The sequence below is a fragment of the Patagioenas fasciata genome, chromosome 9, assembly GCF_037038585.1.
Source record: "Patagioenas fasciata isolate bPatFas1 chromosome 9, bPatFas1.hap1, whole genome shotgun sequence".
Classification (NCBI taxonomy): domain Eukaryota; kingdom Metazoa; phylum Chordata; class Aves; order Columbiformes; family Columbidae; genus Patagioenas; species Patagioenas fasciata.
This window is the reverse complement of record NC_092528.1, coordinates 6,877,715-6,893,945: the sequence shown is the minus strand read 5'-3', so window position 1 is coordinate 6,893,945 and position 16,231 is coordinate 6,877,715. Positions and strand designations below refer to the sequence as shown.

At 44.2% G+C, this 16,231-nt stretch overlaps 1 protein-coding gene across 3 annotated transcripts in view; it reads left to right on the top strand.

Annotated features, from left to right (window-relative positions):
• The window catches only part of MAP3K13 (mitogen-activated protein kinase kinase kinase 13), a 69,343-nt gene that overhangs the window by 30,255 nt on the left and 22,857 nt on the right, over positions 1 to 16,231 (top strand). For 2 of the 3 annotated variants that reach the window (XM_065844743.2, XM_071812379.1), the window contains one exon: positions 14,069 to 14,637. In XM_065844743.2, the coding sequence (XP_065700815.1) occupies positions 14,142 to 14,637 (496 nt within the window). In that variant the 5' untranslated portion in view covers positions 14,069 to 14,141. Of the gene's footprint in view, positions 1 to 2,796; positions 3,313 to 14,068; positions 14,638 to 16,231 lie in introns of those variants that run through there. The other variant, XM_071812380.1, reaches the window with a different exon arrangement.

Sequence of the window (16,231 nt, the reverse complement as noted above, 5' to 3'; positions counted from 1 at the left end):
AGCCATCTCCAGTTCTCTGGCTGCATTTTAAGCAGACCTAAACCAGCCCCGAACATCTCACCACGGCTCCCTGGCGATGCTGGTTTGTGGGCAGAGGCAGCTCTGATGTTTCTGCTCCGAGAAGCTCTCACACCTGGGAGATTCTGGTTAAAAGCCTGAAGATCTGATGGTTTAAGTATATATTTTATTTTACCTTCCTTCCTGTCACCCACCCCAGTGCTGAAGATCAGCACATTCCGAAAAAGAATATATGCCTACAGGGTTGGAATAGTGGACCAAAGATCTCATGGATTTTAGGCCTCGACAATAAAATGTGCCTCTAGCCATCTTATCCATGCAAATATTTACTCAGGTTTTCTCCTGTTAGAGAATCGTTTGCTCTTTCACTTCACCTGTTTATTCATCCAGGTAGAAAGTTTTCACAGCGGAGTCCCTCTTGTACCTCTGAGTGTGTGACGAGTAGATTTATAAACAGCCTTACTGGTGCATAATTATGAAATCAGTCTTTGAGTCACTTTTGTCTCTTTCTTTAATTTCCTGCTTTTGCTAGGGGAATATGCCACAAGAAGCGTTTGGCATTTGCTTTGATTTTCTGGCCACCGTCAGAGAGAGGACACTGGGACGGCTCCTTTCCAATCACAGGTTGGATATTGGGATTTTTGCTCAAGTTCAACCTCAAGTTACCACAACCTCTAAATAGCAAATGTATGCTATTTTTGAATATTGGCATAATATTGTTATTCTCGGTCTTCTGTGATTTTACTAGTTTTCCAATTTATTAAAATTGGAGGTCACAGGATTGGAGAACTTGTTAAATTAGTATTTCAGGACTGGGCCCAAATTAATACGATGTGCCAACTTGAAATGTTACGCCTAGCAGATGCTGTATAACATTCCTATTAGTTGCTAATTGGCTTGAAAGTACTTAATTATCTTGTCTTTTTTGAATATGGTGAACAGATATTTTTTTAAACACTTGTAGCTTTTCTTTTGCACCCATTGCACCCGTTTCACATGCTCTGTCTCCTAAGGTCCTAGTTACTCAGTTACTTGTACACCCTTTCAGAAATCCTGCTACCTGTGAACTTTACACTTGGTCCCTTATGAACTTTGGTTTTTTAATATCTCATTGTACTTTGTACGTTTTTCCCCTATTTTCACATTAATACTGAACTAAACTTATCTGCGGAATTGTGTTTGAGCATTTGATACTTCACAGAGTTCCCTGCTTGGACCGGTGTTTCTGTCTAAATGAGAAGCAGGAAAATAATTTCTCTTTCTCAACTTATTTACCACCGATGCATGAAAATAACTGTGTCCTGGTTAGTATTAAAATATGGAACTGGTTGTAACCTGTTTTCTCATGCTATTATTTGGCTACCAACATAATCTTGTAACGGCCGTCCGTTTTAGGCCAGCGATTGTTTTTTCTTTTTCAGAATGTGATAAGGTGGTTACCTTACATTAAATTTAGGACCTTTGTGTTTGAAAGTGTTAACCCGAGCTGTTGAAACAGATAAAATGGAGTGTTGGTGTGCCAAAGCAAGTCACGAGAGAAGAAAGTCTTCAATTGTACGTGCAAGCTCTTTTCCTGTGCTGGAGGCTTCCTGGGATTTTATTCCCACCTATTTGTTTGTTTGTTTTAAGCACTACAATTAACCCTTGGAAACCTTTCTGTTTTGATTTTGATTTTTCTCACTCTATAGCCATTTTTCTTCTTCCACTTTGTACTCCTCCTTCTAGTTCCTGAATTTAGCACTTTTTGCTTTAGGCTAAGAGAGTAAATGACCATTTTTTGTTTCTGTTCTGAAAGTGCCAGGGATGTCTGGAAGCCGTTGTTTTCGTCCCTGGGTGGGGACGAGAACTGGGGTTTGAATAATAATACTTAATACTTCTCCTCCCTCCACACAAGGTGGTATCTGTGGTGCTGGCTCACGTGGTAGCACAAAATCCTCACTTTCTAAACCCAGATCTGCATCGCTCTTACATCCAGTCCCAGTTTATTTTGGGATGTTCCCCAGTTTCCATAAGGAAAAGTAGGATTCTCTCAAGATGTGCTCCACCAGAGTAAGTTTTGGGATGTGCTGTTTTGGCATAATTGCTTCCTACTTGCTAGGAAAATGGGTGGTGAAAATAGGAAAATCCTGGCTCTTAAGATTTGGGAGGCTACAAGTTGTTTAGGAGGACTTTTAGAAACCAAACTGATGAATTCTGTTAAACCAAGAAGGTGTAATTGCATAGTTACAGCATCGGTTTTCCTCCCAGCCTTGACCTTAATTCCCTTTGCTCCTTCCCTCATACTTTAAAGATGCAAAACTTGTGCTCTTCTCCCATCCAGGTCCAATTTAATCATAAATGCCGTTGCATGCGTTCCCCGGGATATTGCCATCTCTTTAGGTGTCCAAAGTGCCACCCCGTGCCCTTGCATCTGGTGCCGCAGAATTAAGCGTATTCACTGGCATAGGGTTAAAAATGGAATGAAAATGGCTGGTGGGCTGTGATACACGGACGTCCTGCCCACTGTTCCTTACGGACCCGCAAGTGTGAAACTGTGCGTGCTCCGGTTTTTGTTTCCAAGCGTTTCTGACGTTGTGAGCTTGCGTGCCCGCTGCTGGCAATATTTGATGCGAGTTGAATGCGTGATTTTGTTAGTCCTCCTATTTTCATTTTTCTGGTGCTTTTGCATCACTAATCAAATACAAGCCTCCTATTGTTCTCCCCGCAGCTTCCTCCCAGTACGTGCTTATATTGAGTTATTTTTCATAGTAGCTCCAAGGTTTGTCACCCCGAGAGAAGCCAGAGGGACGACAAACTCCTTTTCTGATTCACGTAACAGATGGCTGTCATTCGATACGCCGTTGTTACCCAAGCCGCGCGGAGGGGCAGAAACCCGCCGGAGCGACGACCCGAAGGCGTTGGAGGATGTCTTCCCCGCCGAACGGCAGCGCCGGCGATGCCATTTTACCCCGCAGCTTCGCTTTGCTTCGCTCCCCGACAAATTCCTTCCAGCCTCCCGTCTCTCCCCGCATGGCACGCTGGGCGCTGCGGTGCCCAGATCCGGATTGGCCGCCCCCCTGCTCCCCTGTGCCGGTGCGCGGCCCCGGCCGGCGCCGCCGAATCGCCAAACAGCCCCTTTTCCATCCATTCATGAATCTGTGACGTCAGCACGCTCCTGGGCTTCTTTGCAGCAGGCTGCGGGATCGTGGGGGTGGAATTTCCTTTTATTTTGCAACACTTCCTTTTATTTTTTTTTTTGCCTTCCATCTTTTTAAAACAAGAAAATGGAGCATCACATAGAGAACCTTAATCCTCGTGAGTATTTGCATGAGAATGCCTCTTTTTTTTTTGGAAGCGCGTGTGCTTTTTGTGTGTGCTTAATGCTCAGCGTTGCCCTTTCGCCGTTTATTTCGGAAGGACAGATGGATGTTGTGTTTGTGATGGGAAAGGGCTGACAAAATGATGCTGAGAGAAGGGAAGAGGGAACGTGAAGCCTTAATTTATCCGTCGGTGCTTGTAAATCTGATAGCTGGCCTGTCCTTTTGCTTGTCGGTGTGCTAGACATTTTTCAGCTGCAATTCTGCACGTTATCTCCCTGTGCCCCCCTTTTAAAGGGGAAGGGAACGGCAATGGAGAATGGGTACATATGGAATATACAGGGAATTACAGAAGAATTACTAGAGATGGTATAAAGGAGCAGAATTGTATTTTTTTGCCCTCTAGGCAATTGTATTTTTTTTCCCTGTGGGCTAATCAAACAATTCTTCTATTGTGTTAGAGTAATAAATAATTTAATTTATTATTGAGATGAAGAAGAGATGTGTTTTTCTCTCTATCAGCTGGGTAGGAATTTGTTCCTTTATTGTTGAAAATAGCAGTTTGAGCTGGCTCTGTGTGCTAAACACATGCTTTTTACCCCTCATTTTCCTACTAGATGGGCAAGCTGGGGTATTATTGCAGTTAACGATACTGTTCACTGGGGCAAGATTTGTCATTTGGTGCTTACCTGAATGGGCCATGATGTCATGTTTTCTCCCAATGAAATGTGTGGAGCTGCTCTCTTATTTTTGGTTTTTGGGGGCGGTTTAGGTACAGCAATAGCTCGGTCGCATCAAGCCACATGTCTCTCTTAAGGAAATGAAAAATTGGGTATTTTAGAAAGATGACATCAGGCCGCTGTGTTTGGATATACTGATTTTATCAATAGGCAGTCTGTTCAACAGAAGGAATGTATTCTGATGGATCATTTTGAGGGAGAAAATATTTGCGATAAAAACCAAACAGATGAATGAAATGAGAGGTTCAGCTGCTCTGAGTGGCAAACGTGGGCACTTTCCACAGTAACCGCTGTGCGTGCAGCCACAGCCATCCTGGGACATCCTAGAATGGGGAGGTTAAACTTGTCATCGCTTTAAAACTTTTTGTTACCACCCTTTTTGTTGTGTTCCCGAACGTATGCGGGTTTTTGTTTCTAGAGACGACCCTTTGAAACCCCTGTTTCTGTAGCAGACTTCGGCTGCGAAAAACAAATAAATCATGATTTTTGCTGTCGTGGCTTTTTTTGTTTGTTTGTTTTTGCTTTAACACCAGTTTTATTTCCTGTATTTTGGACCTCCGGTGTGATTCTTTGATCTAGAATGGTCCTGTCATTCAGATTTGTCTTTGTCCCCTGCTGCCTGATAGTTTGATTTATAGCTGGCATTCATTTTGACCCCTGTGCCTGGAGTTAGCAAATAACGTTGAGCACAGAATACATGGCGGGGTCTCTTAGTGTTTCTCAGCTAGAGGTGAACTTGCATTTGAAAATGCTTGGCTTGTTTTCTTCTGGTTGCATTTTTAACCTTCCTTTTTTGTCTCCTGTTGTAAAGATTTGCTAAGTGGCTTATCTCCAGTGGATCAGAAAATTGAGTAATGATTTATTTGCACATCTCTTCATAGGTAAGCCGTTTCACGATCAGTAGTTATCAAAATGTGGTTCTGCTCTAAGCGGTGGCAGGATAAGAAATGTTTTACAGTATTTCCTGTTTTCTTATGACTTCTTTAACAGCAGATGTGAGACAGGGTCTGATTAGGCTGGAGTTGTTCATGTCTGATCCTCCTTCCAGGCTTTCTGCAACTGAGGTGTGTGCAGTGGATTTCAAATAGTAGGATTTCTCAAAATGGCAGAGTTCTTTAAATAAAGCTTTCATATGTAAAGATAAAAATAAAGGGCTGGCATTGGTCAGATGAAGAGATTTGAAATTGGTGCAGGTTCCTCCTCCAGCCAAGCCTGGCCGTGCACTGGGCATTTAAGCCAAGCTCCCACCTGCGATCCCGGGTTTGCAAGAAGGCGGCAGCAGTGTCAGTGATTTGACAACTTCCAGTGAGTTTCTCAGTCGTATTTGGATCAAAATGAGTCAGTTGAGGCCAATGTTCCCTCTGCAGAAGAGACCGAAGCTCTCAGAGGTTTGCTTGACGCTTCAGCAAGCCCTGGCCAGCTTATAGGACTTCTTATTTTTACCCCTTCTTGGCAAATACGTTCTGTGCACGGGCTTTAGTCTTTTGTAGGCTGCTGGTTTTGTGACTTTACAGTGAATCACTCCCAAGTCTTGGGGAGCGAGGAGTAAACACTTCACCTAAAGCACACGCTGCTTTGGGTTGAATAGCAAGTTGGCAGCTGCGGGAGAAATGCCGAGGTGGGCCGGGAGCAGCAACACTGGGTGTACTTACTCCCACCCCTATAAATACTCATCGTGCATGTTGACCTCTGTCCTCTTTCCCTGTTTACAACCTCAACCGAAAAGTCGGTCGCCGGAGCGGGCTCAAAGGCATTAACAACAGTTGGGTGTAGGCCAGGGCGAAGAATAGATGTCTCTGGGTAAAGTACAGGGGTTTTATAGCCCTTGGGTGAAGCTGGAATTGTTTGTGCTGGTTCTTGTGGAGCAGTCGCTAGCTCAGCACCAGGGGAGGAAGGAGAAAGTCCTGGCGGGCCGTGGGTGGGAGGCTGGGCTTTTTCCAGCCTAGTGGGCTTGAGGAATGGAGGTCTCTCTGTGTGGACATTTTCTTCATTCCTAGGATGCTTGTCCTTTCCTGTCCCCAGCCCGTGGCTCCGTTACCTTCTGGAGGACACCAAGATCAGGAACACAGCCTCCAGAGGGTCTTCTGCGGTTCTTCAGGCCGTGCCTGCGTGTAGCGTGTGCTGACTTGATCGCGTTCCCATCGCGTCAAGCGCTAGCGGTCCAAGAGCAGGATCACACCTCTGGGATGTTGCTCTTACTCTGTCGGTAATACAGGCTTAGTAGAGGCTCCTGAGCAAGTCATCGTGCTGGCTTCTGTTGAGGAGTAATCCTCTTTGCTCCTACAAACGTTATGGTGCTTAGTAAATACAACTTAGTACTCCTGTCGCTTCTCATCGGAGAGATTTCCAGCTGGATTTCAGGTGTCCCCTTCCCATCGGGTCCACGCACTCTGGTAATGTTGATAGAGGCCAAAGCGCCGCATGTACCCCAGTAGTTTGTGGACTTTGAGTTGTTTAGTGACTTTAACAGTGAGTATGAAGCATGTAAGCTGCTGGCGCTGAGAAGTTTGTGTGTGTAACTTTTACATGTCAGGTGTTCTTTGCAAATACTGAATAATTCATACGTACTACAAAAATAAGAACAAGCATGGGAGTGAATTTACCTGAGACTGGTTTGATGCCTCACATGAACTATAGTGAGGGTTTGATTCATTCACTGGATTCCTGAAAAGAGAACTTTGATATTGATCTTCATCCTCAAAGACCTTTCAGATATTAGTTAATCTTAACACTAGTCCTTGGAGGAAAATACGATGTTTCAGTTCTGTGAGTGGGGGAAATTACAAGGTACTGTTCCTTGGCAACACTGGAACATTTTAATGGCTTCAATGTGGCAATGTCAAAGAGGCTGTAAAGAGTCTGGGAACTTGAATTCGAGTTTTTCCTGGGTTTTGTGGTTGTAGGATATTTGAATTTAAATCCCGTAATCTGTTATTGCTATTTAGTACTACAACACGGATCTTTAATGAGGTAAGAAAGAAGCGCAGAATTCTGAAGGATGAGGAGAGAAAAGGAGCAGAGCCTGAAGTCCGTGGCTGGGTTTTAAAGTTGATTCATACTATGAAGACAGCTGGAAAGATGAAAGAGAAGAGTGTAACTTAAGGTCATTTCTAAATTTCGATCTAAGACTAATTCCAATAGTAATTCAGTAATACAAAAGGCTAATCAGCATTTAGTCTGTCTTTTGTACCAGCTAAATGTTTTACAATGATGTTGATGAGCCTGTGCTGGAGGGTATCAGTTGTCAATGAGATGTCAGAACAGTGTATATGAAATTTCTGGTGTTTAATGTATGCACGTAGCTCAAGACATGCAAACAACCTGAGTGAGGGGAAAACAGAAGTAGTAATTAGGGATAAAAAGTTAAACCGCTTTTTTGGGAGATGAAATGCTTGCAGCACTATGGTCTGTGGTTTGTCACCCCCACCCCCCTGATAGATTATCCTTTCCTCCAAACACAAGGGCCTGAGTTGAGGAGCACGGAGAGGGGCTGCTCCACACCGCAAACGTGTAGGACCGGGATCCTGCAGCGGATATACGAGTCCTTATGCAACATCACCGATGTCCTATGGCATCAGATTATGCAATTTCTGAGCAGAAGAACGCAAAGCCCTGAGAGAACGCAGTAGCATTTTAGCAGATCCAAAAATACCTTCTACAGGATAGAGGAAGCGTTTATGTGTGTAGCGCTGGAAATACGCGGTTATGTAAGCTGCTTATTTCACAAGCTGTGCTTTGCAAAGCCGGCTAGCAGGTGAAACGGGAATCAATCTCGCCTTCATTGGAGTCGGATGGAGAGGTCTCCCTGAGTACAAGGGTGGATTTGCTTTTTGCCTTGTTCACAAAAGTGATTTTTGTTCTTTCTTTGTACTTCATGCCAAAAAAAAAAAAAGAAGAAGAAAGAAGTGGATGCTTGATTTCTTTTTCCAAATCAAACACTTCTTCCCCCACAAATCTGTGACCTTATGTTGAAGGAGTTCTAGTTAAATATTTCTCCAGTGTTTGTGGAGGTAGAAATTCATTCCTACGCTGGGAGCCAGTGCAGATGCACAAATTTCATGTTCTTTAGAGGTGAGGTAAGGCCTTGGGAATCTATTTGATTTCTTTGGAGGGGATGAAGAGGATGTCAGACAAGGGGATGTGGTTGATCCATTGGAATCTCGGCGAGACTACTTACCAGACTCTTAGAGAAACTAAACAGCTATAAAATAACAGGGACACCCTTCTCGCAGAGAAATGATTGGTGAAAGGATAAGAAATAAGAATAGGGATAAATCAACAATAATGTTGAAACATTTTTCTCTAAAAAGAGTTGTCATACGGCTCTGCTTTGAGGATTGCACTACTCATACACTTTCTACCTTTTCTTCCCTTACCCAGATCATTTAGGAATATTCTGAAACAAGAGCATTTAGGCTGTGGAGCCAGAGAAATAAGGTGTTCAGGATAATAAACATGTAGTCCAACTGCAGAGAGTTCTGGAAGGCTCTTGTGAAGTCGGATGGTAAAACTGTTGGTCAAATTTGGGGTTGATTAAGGTGATATAGGAGAAATGGAAAAGATGGAGGGAGATCATCAAAGACACAGAGCAGCTTTCGTGTGGTGAATGAGAAAGTAGAGTGGGAATTGTTAGACTTGAAAAAAGATGTTGGAGCGGAGGATGGGATAGTTCATAAAATCTCACATGAATAGGGTTCAGGTGTCGCTGAAACCGTGTTCGAAGAAAGGAATTAAATGAGAGATGCAAAGCGAAGAATAGTTGGCGTTACCGTAGACAACAAACAGTTAAGCTGCAAAACTCCTTGCCACAACATGGTGGCTGCCAAAGTGTTCTGGTTAAAAAAACCTCTTTGACGCATTTGCCCAGGAAAAATACTTTGTGGGCTGTAGAATAGAAAAATACCACTGGAGGAGAGTCAGTGAGCTGCAGGTTGGGGAACTGGGTGGGTTTGCTGCCCGCAGGTCCTGCTCTTGGGCTTTGGAGGTGCTGATGGACCTGACGTTCTGCTGGAGTCCCGGGGACACTCATTGCTGCTCTGATGGACTGAGCTGAAGATACAAGGTGCAGAGCGACCCCCCAGCTGCTCTGTGCACAGAGCTCCAATTCAGGCAGCAAGAATATTTCTTGGCTGGTATACCGAACTATTTTTGTCATTGTCAGAAAGGGTTCAGACCGGAAAGCTAGACAGAGTTCTCTTTCTCACTGAAACGGCGACAGAAAAAAAAGTATATTGCAACCGTGAAATGACTTCTGCCAAAAATGATGAGTCCCTGTTTCAGGACAGAGTGAATATATTGAATAAAGGCTAACTTAAATTAGCAGACACACCAATTCAAGCTTCTGGTTTGATAATACGAACGTAGCTATATACAACTTATTTACACCCCTAACATGCATGTTTATATTAAAATATTCAGTTAACATTTTAGAATGATCGTGATAGTTTTGAACCCTAAGCAATTGCTCCTACGCAGCTCAGGTGATGATTATGATGTTTGCAACAGGTAGTTGTCCTGTGTTGTAGCATCCAAATGTTTACTGGAGAAAGGAACTGTGAGTATATATTGCGGTTAGGAGGTACAGAAGTTGTGTAGTATTTATCTGACAGGAAGAACAGTGTAAGGCACAAAAAAGCCAGTGTTACAACACTCTGGCTTTCCCAGATAAATCTGCTGTTTTCTTGTAGAGTAAGTTCAGGCACACGCATAAATGTGTTTGGAGCTGTTGCAGTGACAGCCTCAAGATCTCAAGTGGGTCAGATGAAAAAATTTCCATCTGTTTTATCAGAAATGAACGGTGTTTTGGCAATGTTGTAACTGTAAGGCGGGATCGTGGCCGAGCATTCTCGCGGGAGCGAGGTGGGACGCACGTTGTGGTGGAGAAGAAACATGGTGCCTTGAAGGAACCGTGTGTCTGGACAAAGGCCGATTGGTTAGAGAAAGCCAAGCTTTGGCCTTGGCCTGCTCCATAGTTAAAGATTAGCCCATAACGTAGGCTGGACTGCACTGAGTTAATGCGGGTTAGCTCAATAGTGTAGTTTCTTTTTTGAAAACCTAACAAGATAGAGTTGTTTGTGGTTGGTTTTTCTGTTGGGTTGGTTTGTTTTCAGCTGCAGAAGGGAAAGGCAGAACAATACTGTGTGGATCTTCATGATATATTTGTTTGCAATTCCTTCCTCTGAATAACATGTCTTCAAAACCCCTGAAAACAAAGAGATTGCGTTCTGATGGTGTGTAACTTATTCTCTGTCAATAAATCTGCTATTACAGTTTGTGTTCAAAACAACTATGCAGAACACAAACATATATTCCCAGTCATGTCAAACCATAAAAGTGCAGTGTGAGAGGAGTATCTGATCCACTCAGACAGCTTTTCCCTCACCAGGAGACCAGGAAGAGAATAAGTTTATTGGAATCGCGTGTAATAAAATCGAGCGATTCCAAAGCCCGAAGGTCAGAAGGTGTAGTGCCAGCTCAGCAGCTCCCGGCGCTTCTTTCCTCCACTGAAGTTGTACAGTGTGGAGCGGCAAAGGATGGGAGAGGACTGTGTATCAACCTCTTGTCAAAATTCCATGTAGAAATCAAGACATAATCACAAGGGCTGCGAGAGCTCAGCTACAAGATACGCGTAGTGAGATAACTATACTTAATAAGCACACTTTTTTCTTTTTTTTTGTTAGATTCTGGGATGTTTTAAAGAACTGTTCCAAGCCAGCAGTATTGCTCTAGTCCAGAGGTGATACACATAAATTGCAGCCCTATTCTCAGTGTAGTTACCTTGCTGTACCTAATGCAGCCAGAAGGAAATCACCGAGAACCAGGAAAAAAGCAAGGGAACTCCAGGGCTTGAATGTAAGGAATGATATGGACAGGAATCTCTTCTGGCCTTGATATTTGCCATGGATCAGCTGGCTGGTTTCTGCCAGCTGCTCTTTTTTCCACCCTTGAACATGGGTCAGACTGTTGCTTTTATTTCCTTTGTATATTGGAAGTGCAAGCATAGAATACGCTTGACTGGGTAATATAGAAAATAATGCTTCAAGGAAGCTAATTTAATATTACTGGATATTTGTGCTGTTTGGAAACTGAGCAGCAACCGCTCTGTACTGTTACAGCCTCTACAGTATAGTAACGTTTTATTTGCGTGCTGTGATTTGCTTCTCTAGAAGAGGAGAAACTTCCACTACGGTCCATGCAAGATGCTTGTTTAGCTCTGCCATGTCTTCAAACTGCAGGGTACATGAACTCGGAGGGTCTGCCTTGGAGTCTGCTTTTGTGGAAGCGCTTTGTGAAATGGGAGTATCTTAAATGTGCACACAATCCCCCTGCACCACAGGGCTTCCCGCTTTAGAGGTGAAGATTGCTCCAGCAGAAGCATCGCTCAGGTAGAAACAGGACGGTGCTTGACTATGCTCTTCACTGTAGGAGTTGAGGAGGCACATATAGATCATAAACACCCCAAACGGCAAACAAGTTAAATACAATGAAACTTTAAACTTTCAAGAAAATGTTTGCGTTAAATGAAACTAAGATTTCTTCTTTTGGGAAGAGCTCAGCATGAACAATCTCAGCCAAATCTTGGTGCTCTGACCAAAAGAAGAGGGGAGGCATGATGATAAAGCTTGAAAAATGCTCTTCAGCCCTTTGTTTGAGGAGATGGCGAGGTCGAAGGCAACTTAATTTGTCTGTGTTCAATCAAATTTGGCTGAGGGAAGAAGGTGCACGTTGCAGAATTTACGGTACTATAAGAAAATTTTAGAAATTAATTTCCCCAACAAGTCAGCATTGATGCATTGTGGTATTAACCGACTTCTATTCCCCACCAATATATCTGGACCAGTTCAAGTTGTTTTAAAGTAAATGCTGCTGTCTCATGCTCTCAGAACCATGAATTCACTACACCTCCAAAAAATCAGGCTGCTTATATAAGTACCTAAATAAGGCTGTACAATGCCAATTTGAAAATAGTTTGTAGCTTTTGCATGCCTCGTCTCCCTATGAAGCAGATACAGCGACATACGAGACAGCAGGGAGAAGGCGATTTGATTTGATAGAACAGGCCAAACATCCCCAAATCGGGGGTTTCCGAGCTGTGTTGTGAATCCCTGCGGCAGGTAGGACGGAGCTTGGTCCTGATACGTTCCAGCCAATGTGCCTGTGATTCTGGGATCAGCCTGTTATACAGCGCAGAAAATGCACACAACTTGTCTGAACTCCATCAGAAAAAGGGATTCTCGGTGTAGAAACCAGGAAAATGTACAGGAAAAGCTGTTCTTTCTCTGTTAAATCTTACATGATCATGCACGAGGTTCTTAGGGACATGGTTTGGTGCTGGAGTTGGGTTATGGTTGGACTCGATGATCCTGTGAAATGATTCTGTGATGGTGAAGTCAGAAAACTGTGTTGAAAGAAATACAAGCCTCTATTAGATAATGTATTTTGAGAACTGCGTACCAGCAAAACAACTTTGTTCTCCAAGTCCGATTTAGTCCTTAATGCACTTCCCATTGTTTAAATTTGAGATGCTGTTGGGATGCTGTTACCCCAAATCATATTTTGGCTCTTACCCTAGGGTTCCTTGCAGGTGAAACTGGCTGATGTTTTATTTGCATCTCTTACTACACTGTGTAATGACGAGCAGACTCCTCTGTAGGAACGCTGCTCGTGGTTCGCTTCTGTCTCTCTTGTCCCTTTGGAAATGAGCAGGGGCAATGCACAGGAGGGATGAATTGTAGTTGGTTTGCTATTTTTCTGAAATTCTATTCAGGTCTGAAACTTTTTCCTTTTTTTCTTGATATTGACAACAAAATCTGTGTTCATATGAGTGCTACTAGTAGTAGTAACCATACTTCTGCAGTCGCTGGGGGATCAGTCGCTGTAACGCTGGTCACAGGTGGGTCAGGAGCAACCAGCTCGAGCTTCCCGGACAAATCTGATTCATCTCCTTTACTAGTATGGACTGTACTGCAATTTTTGCCTCGCTTATTTTGCCTTTTTATTCCTTTTAAAGAATGAAGTTTGCAGCCTATACGTCGTTCCCCATGTGATCAGGCAGAAATACAGGAAGGTAAACCAGGCTTCTGGCTGTTCCCGTGTGGAGAGGGACCGAAGCCCAGGAGCTTTTCATAGCTCGGGCTGAAGGTCTGATCTCCAATGACCTCATCTTGAGAAGCCGAGCTGTTCCCCGTTGATTGGCTCTGTGCAACCTGACCGCCTCTTTCTTCCTCCCCTGGGGCTGTTGCAGAGCCCGGGACTTTGCACCCAATGTGACTGATCTTACTTTTTAACAAAGTAGTTTCCATTAATGCATTTATCTTTTTCCTCCGTTTTCAGCCTTCCCTTCCTGCAGGGTGGAAGCAGAGCGGTGGGACGAGGTGCTTGTGAAAGGAGGGAGATTATACAGTTCCTGTGGAGCTCCATAAGTCTCAGTTGTTTATTAGGGTGACATCTACGTGGTTAGAGAATGTAACGTGTCTTGCTAGGTTGAACTTGGCAGCGTTAAACTGGGTGGTCACAACTATGTGGGGCTCTGACTGTCCCTTGGTGGGCTCGGGGTCTCTGTGTCACTGCGCTTCGGTTCTTTATATCTTGTCTCAAGGGTTTGCAGAGGAATCCAGAGGTCGTGGGCTGTTCCAGACCCAGAGACTGGGCTCAGACCTTACCTGAGTGGGGAAACACCTGGAGCTCAGCTTCATCCTGATAAATGCTATAGGAACCATGAAGAAACTGCTCTTTGCTGCCGAGAGTCTTTCAGGGTTTTGGCCTTCAGGCTTTTGTTTAAAACTTGTGGTGTTTGTTTCCCTGGCAATTCCTTCAGTAGGTTACTGAGAGTGCTGGGAGAGTGGAGTTTCTGTTGGAATAATTTATTTACTTCTTTTAGGGCAGTAATTGTTTACTAAGTATCAGCAGTTGTCTGGAATGTCTGGTTAATTATCAGCTCGCCTCTGTGAAAGTGCACGTAGTGAAAACACTTAAATAAAAATTTGAAAGTTGTTCTCTTTCCTCTCGTTTCAGGTACTGGGTCCCCATGTCATATCTGAATCATGTTGTACTAATTCTCTAAGCACCGACTCAGACCATCTCCTTGATGCACACTCACGGCATCATGGCCAGCACTCAGGAGCGCCTGAGCTTGTCTTCCTCTCCAAACTCAATGGGCAAAGCTTTCTGTGAAGATAAAGACTTTAGTAGGTTACACGATGAACCTACTGGGAACCACCCGTCCCCGGAGCTCATAGAGGACGTGCGCGAGAAGGGCTTGCTGCAGACGGACCTCATGGAGAACGTGAGCAGCCCGGTGACGGCCGCCGTGCTGACCAGCATCAGCGAGGACTCCAGGGACCAGTTTGAGAACAGCGTGCTGCAGCTGCGGGAGCAGGACGAGTCGGAAACAGCCATTCCTCAGGGCAACAGGAGCGCTATGGACGGGGAGAGCAACGGCGGGGCGGACGATGTTAAAGTCCAGTTCAACCGGTCAGGCAGCGGGAGCGGTGGGTTTCTTGAGGGACTTTTTGGTTGTCTGAGGCCCGTGTGGAACATCATAGGCAAGGCTTACTCCACAGACTACAAACTGCAGCAGCAAGGTGAGTAGGGAAGCAGACTTTAATGCTTTTTCCCAGCTTTCCATGTAACCGTTCTTGTCTTGTGCAGCCCTTTTATGAGTTTGCAGAGAGAAATGTTGGAGCACGGGTCTTATGAGTGGCTAAGGGACCTGGGAGGTTCAGCTGGGAGAACAGGAGCTGAGGGGAGACCTTCTGATCTCTGAACTGCCTGAAAGGACCTGGGAGCATGGAGGGTATTGGCTTCTTCTCTCAAGTAACAAGTGATAGGACAAGAGGAAATGGCCTCAAGTTGCACCAGGGAAGGTTTAGATTGACTATTAGGAAAAAAAGTCTTCATGGAAAGGGTTGTCAGGTGTTGAAACAGGCTGCCCAGGGCAGTGGTGGAGTCACCATCCCTGGGGGTGTTTAAAAGGCATTTAGACGAGGTTCTTAGGAACATGGGTTAGTGCTAGGGTTGGGTTATGGTTGGACTTGATGATCCTGAGGGGTTCTTCCAACCACAATGATTCTATGATAAATCCTGCACTGTAGAGCCAACCACCATCATGTTTGGTGCAGTCAAGAGTCAGAAAGAATTTTGCTGAACACGTGAATTGTACCAACTACTTCATTTCTACATTTTCATCATGCCAGATGAAAAACACTGGCAAGCATTTCTGCTCCTGCATGTGGGTGTGAAGGTTGTCTCTAGTTGGCCACCAAATAGCAGTACTATTGCTTCTCTATGGGCAGACTACATGAACTTTTATGTCTTTTTGTTTAGGAGTAATTTTATATTTCCAGAAACATGTCCTTTAGCGTTTATACTTTTCTCATTTAGATGTATAGATGTGTAAATGTATGAGTGTGTGTGCGTGTATAAATAGATGTGTGTGAGTATAACTATAAATATATATATATATATAATATGTTGTTCGGGAATAAGTAATGTCCCAGTCAGTCACATACATGTGTATTTAGGGGTTACTGGAGGCTGAAGAGCAGAGCATGCTCTGCCTTTGGTGTCCAGTTTCTCCCCTAGCACAGGGGAGGTGGCAGATGGGAACAGAACAAACTGTCACTAGAATGAAGGAGCTGAAATGGTTGAGGCTTATTGCAAATGGGAACAGCCCGACTAGCATACCATACTGTGGGGTACAGGTCTCCTGTATTGCTGTGATCATGACTCTGTATCAATCAAAATGTAAATTATAAGATATGCGGACAGAAATCCCATCTGAGAGGTTCATATTTAGACCTCAGAGTTGAGTTGGGTAACAGTTCCTAATTTGAGGGAGTAGAGCAGTTCCGTAACATGTTGGGTGAATCAAATAATCTTAGTCCTCCTTCCTCGGATCGGTGGTTTCCAGGTCAGGGCTCTGAGCAGGGAAAGGCTTCTGCATTTTGGAATGGCAGGAGCCTTCCTGAGCCTCTTGTCCATCAGACCTGTGTGCTCAGCAAGGGCTTACCTGGTTTTGAAATCCTTTGGTTCTAAGTTTTGTCAGCATCATAAACTCGGTATGTCACGCGTGGTTGAGTCTATCATAAAAAAAGGTGACTGAAAATTCCTTGGGGAATTAACACCAGTCGGGTGTCTGTATGTCTGTGTTCTGCCACTTTGGTTTGGGTGCTCAGT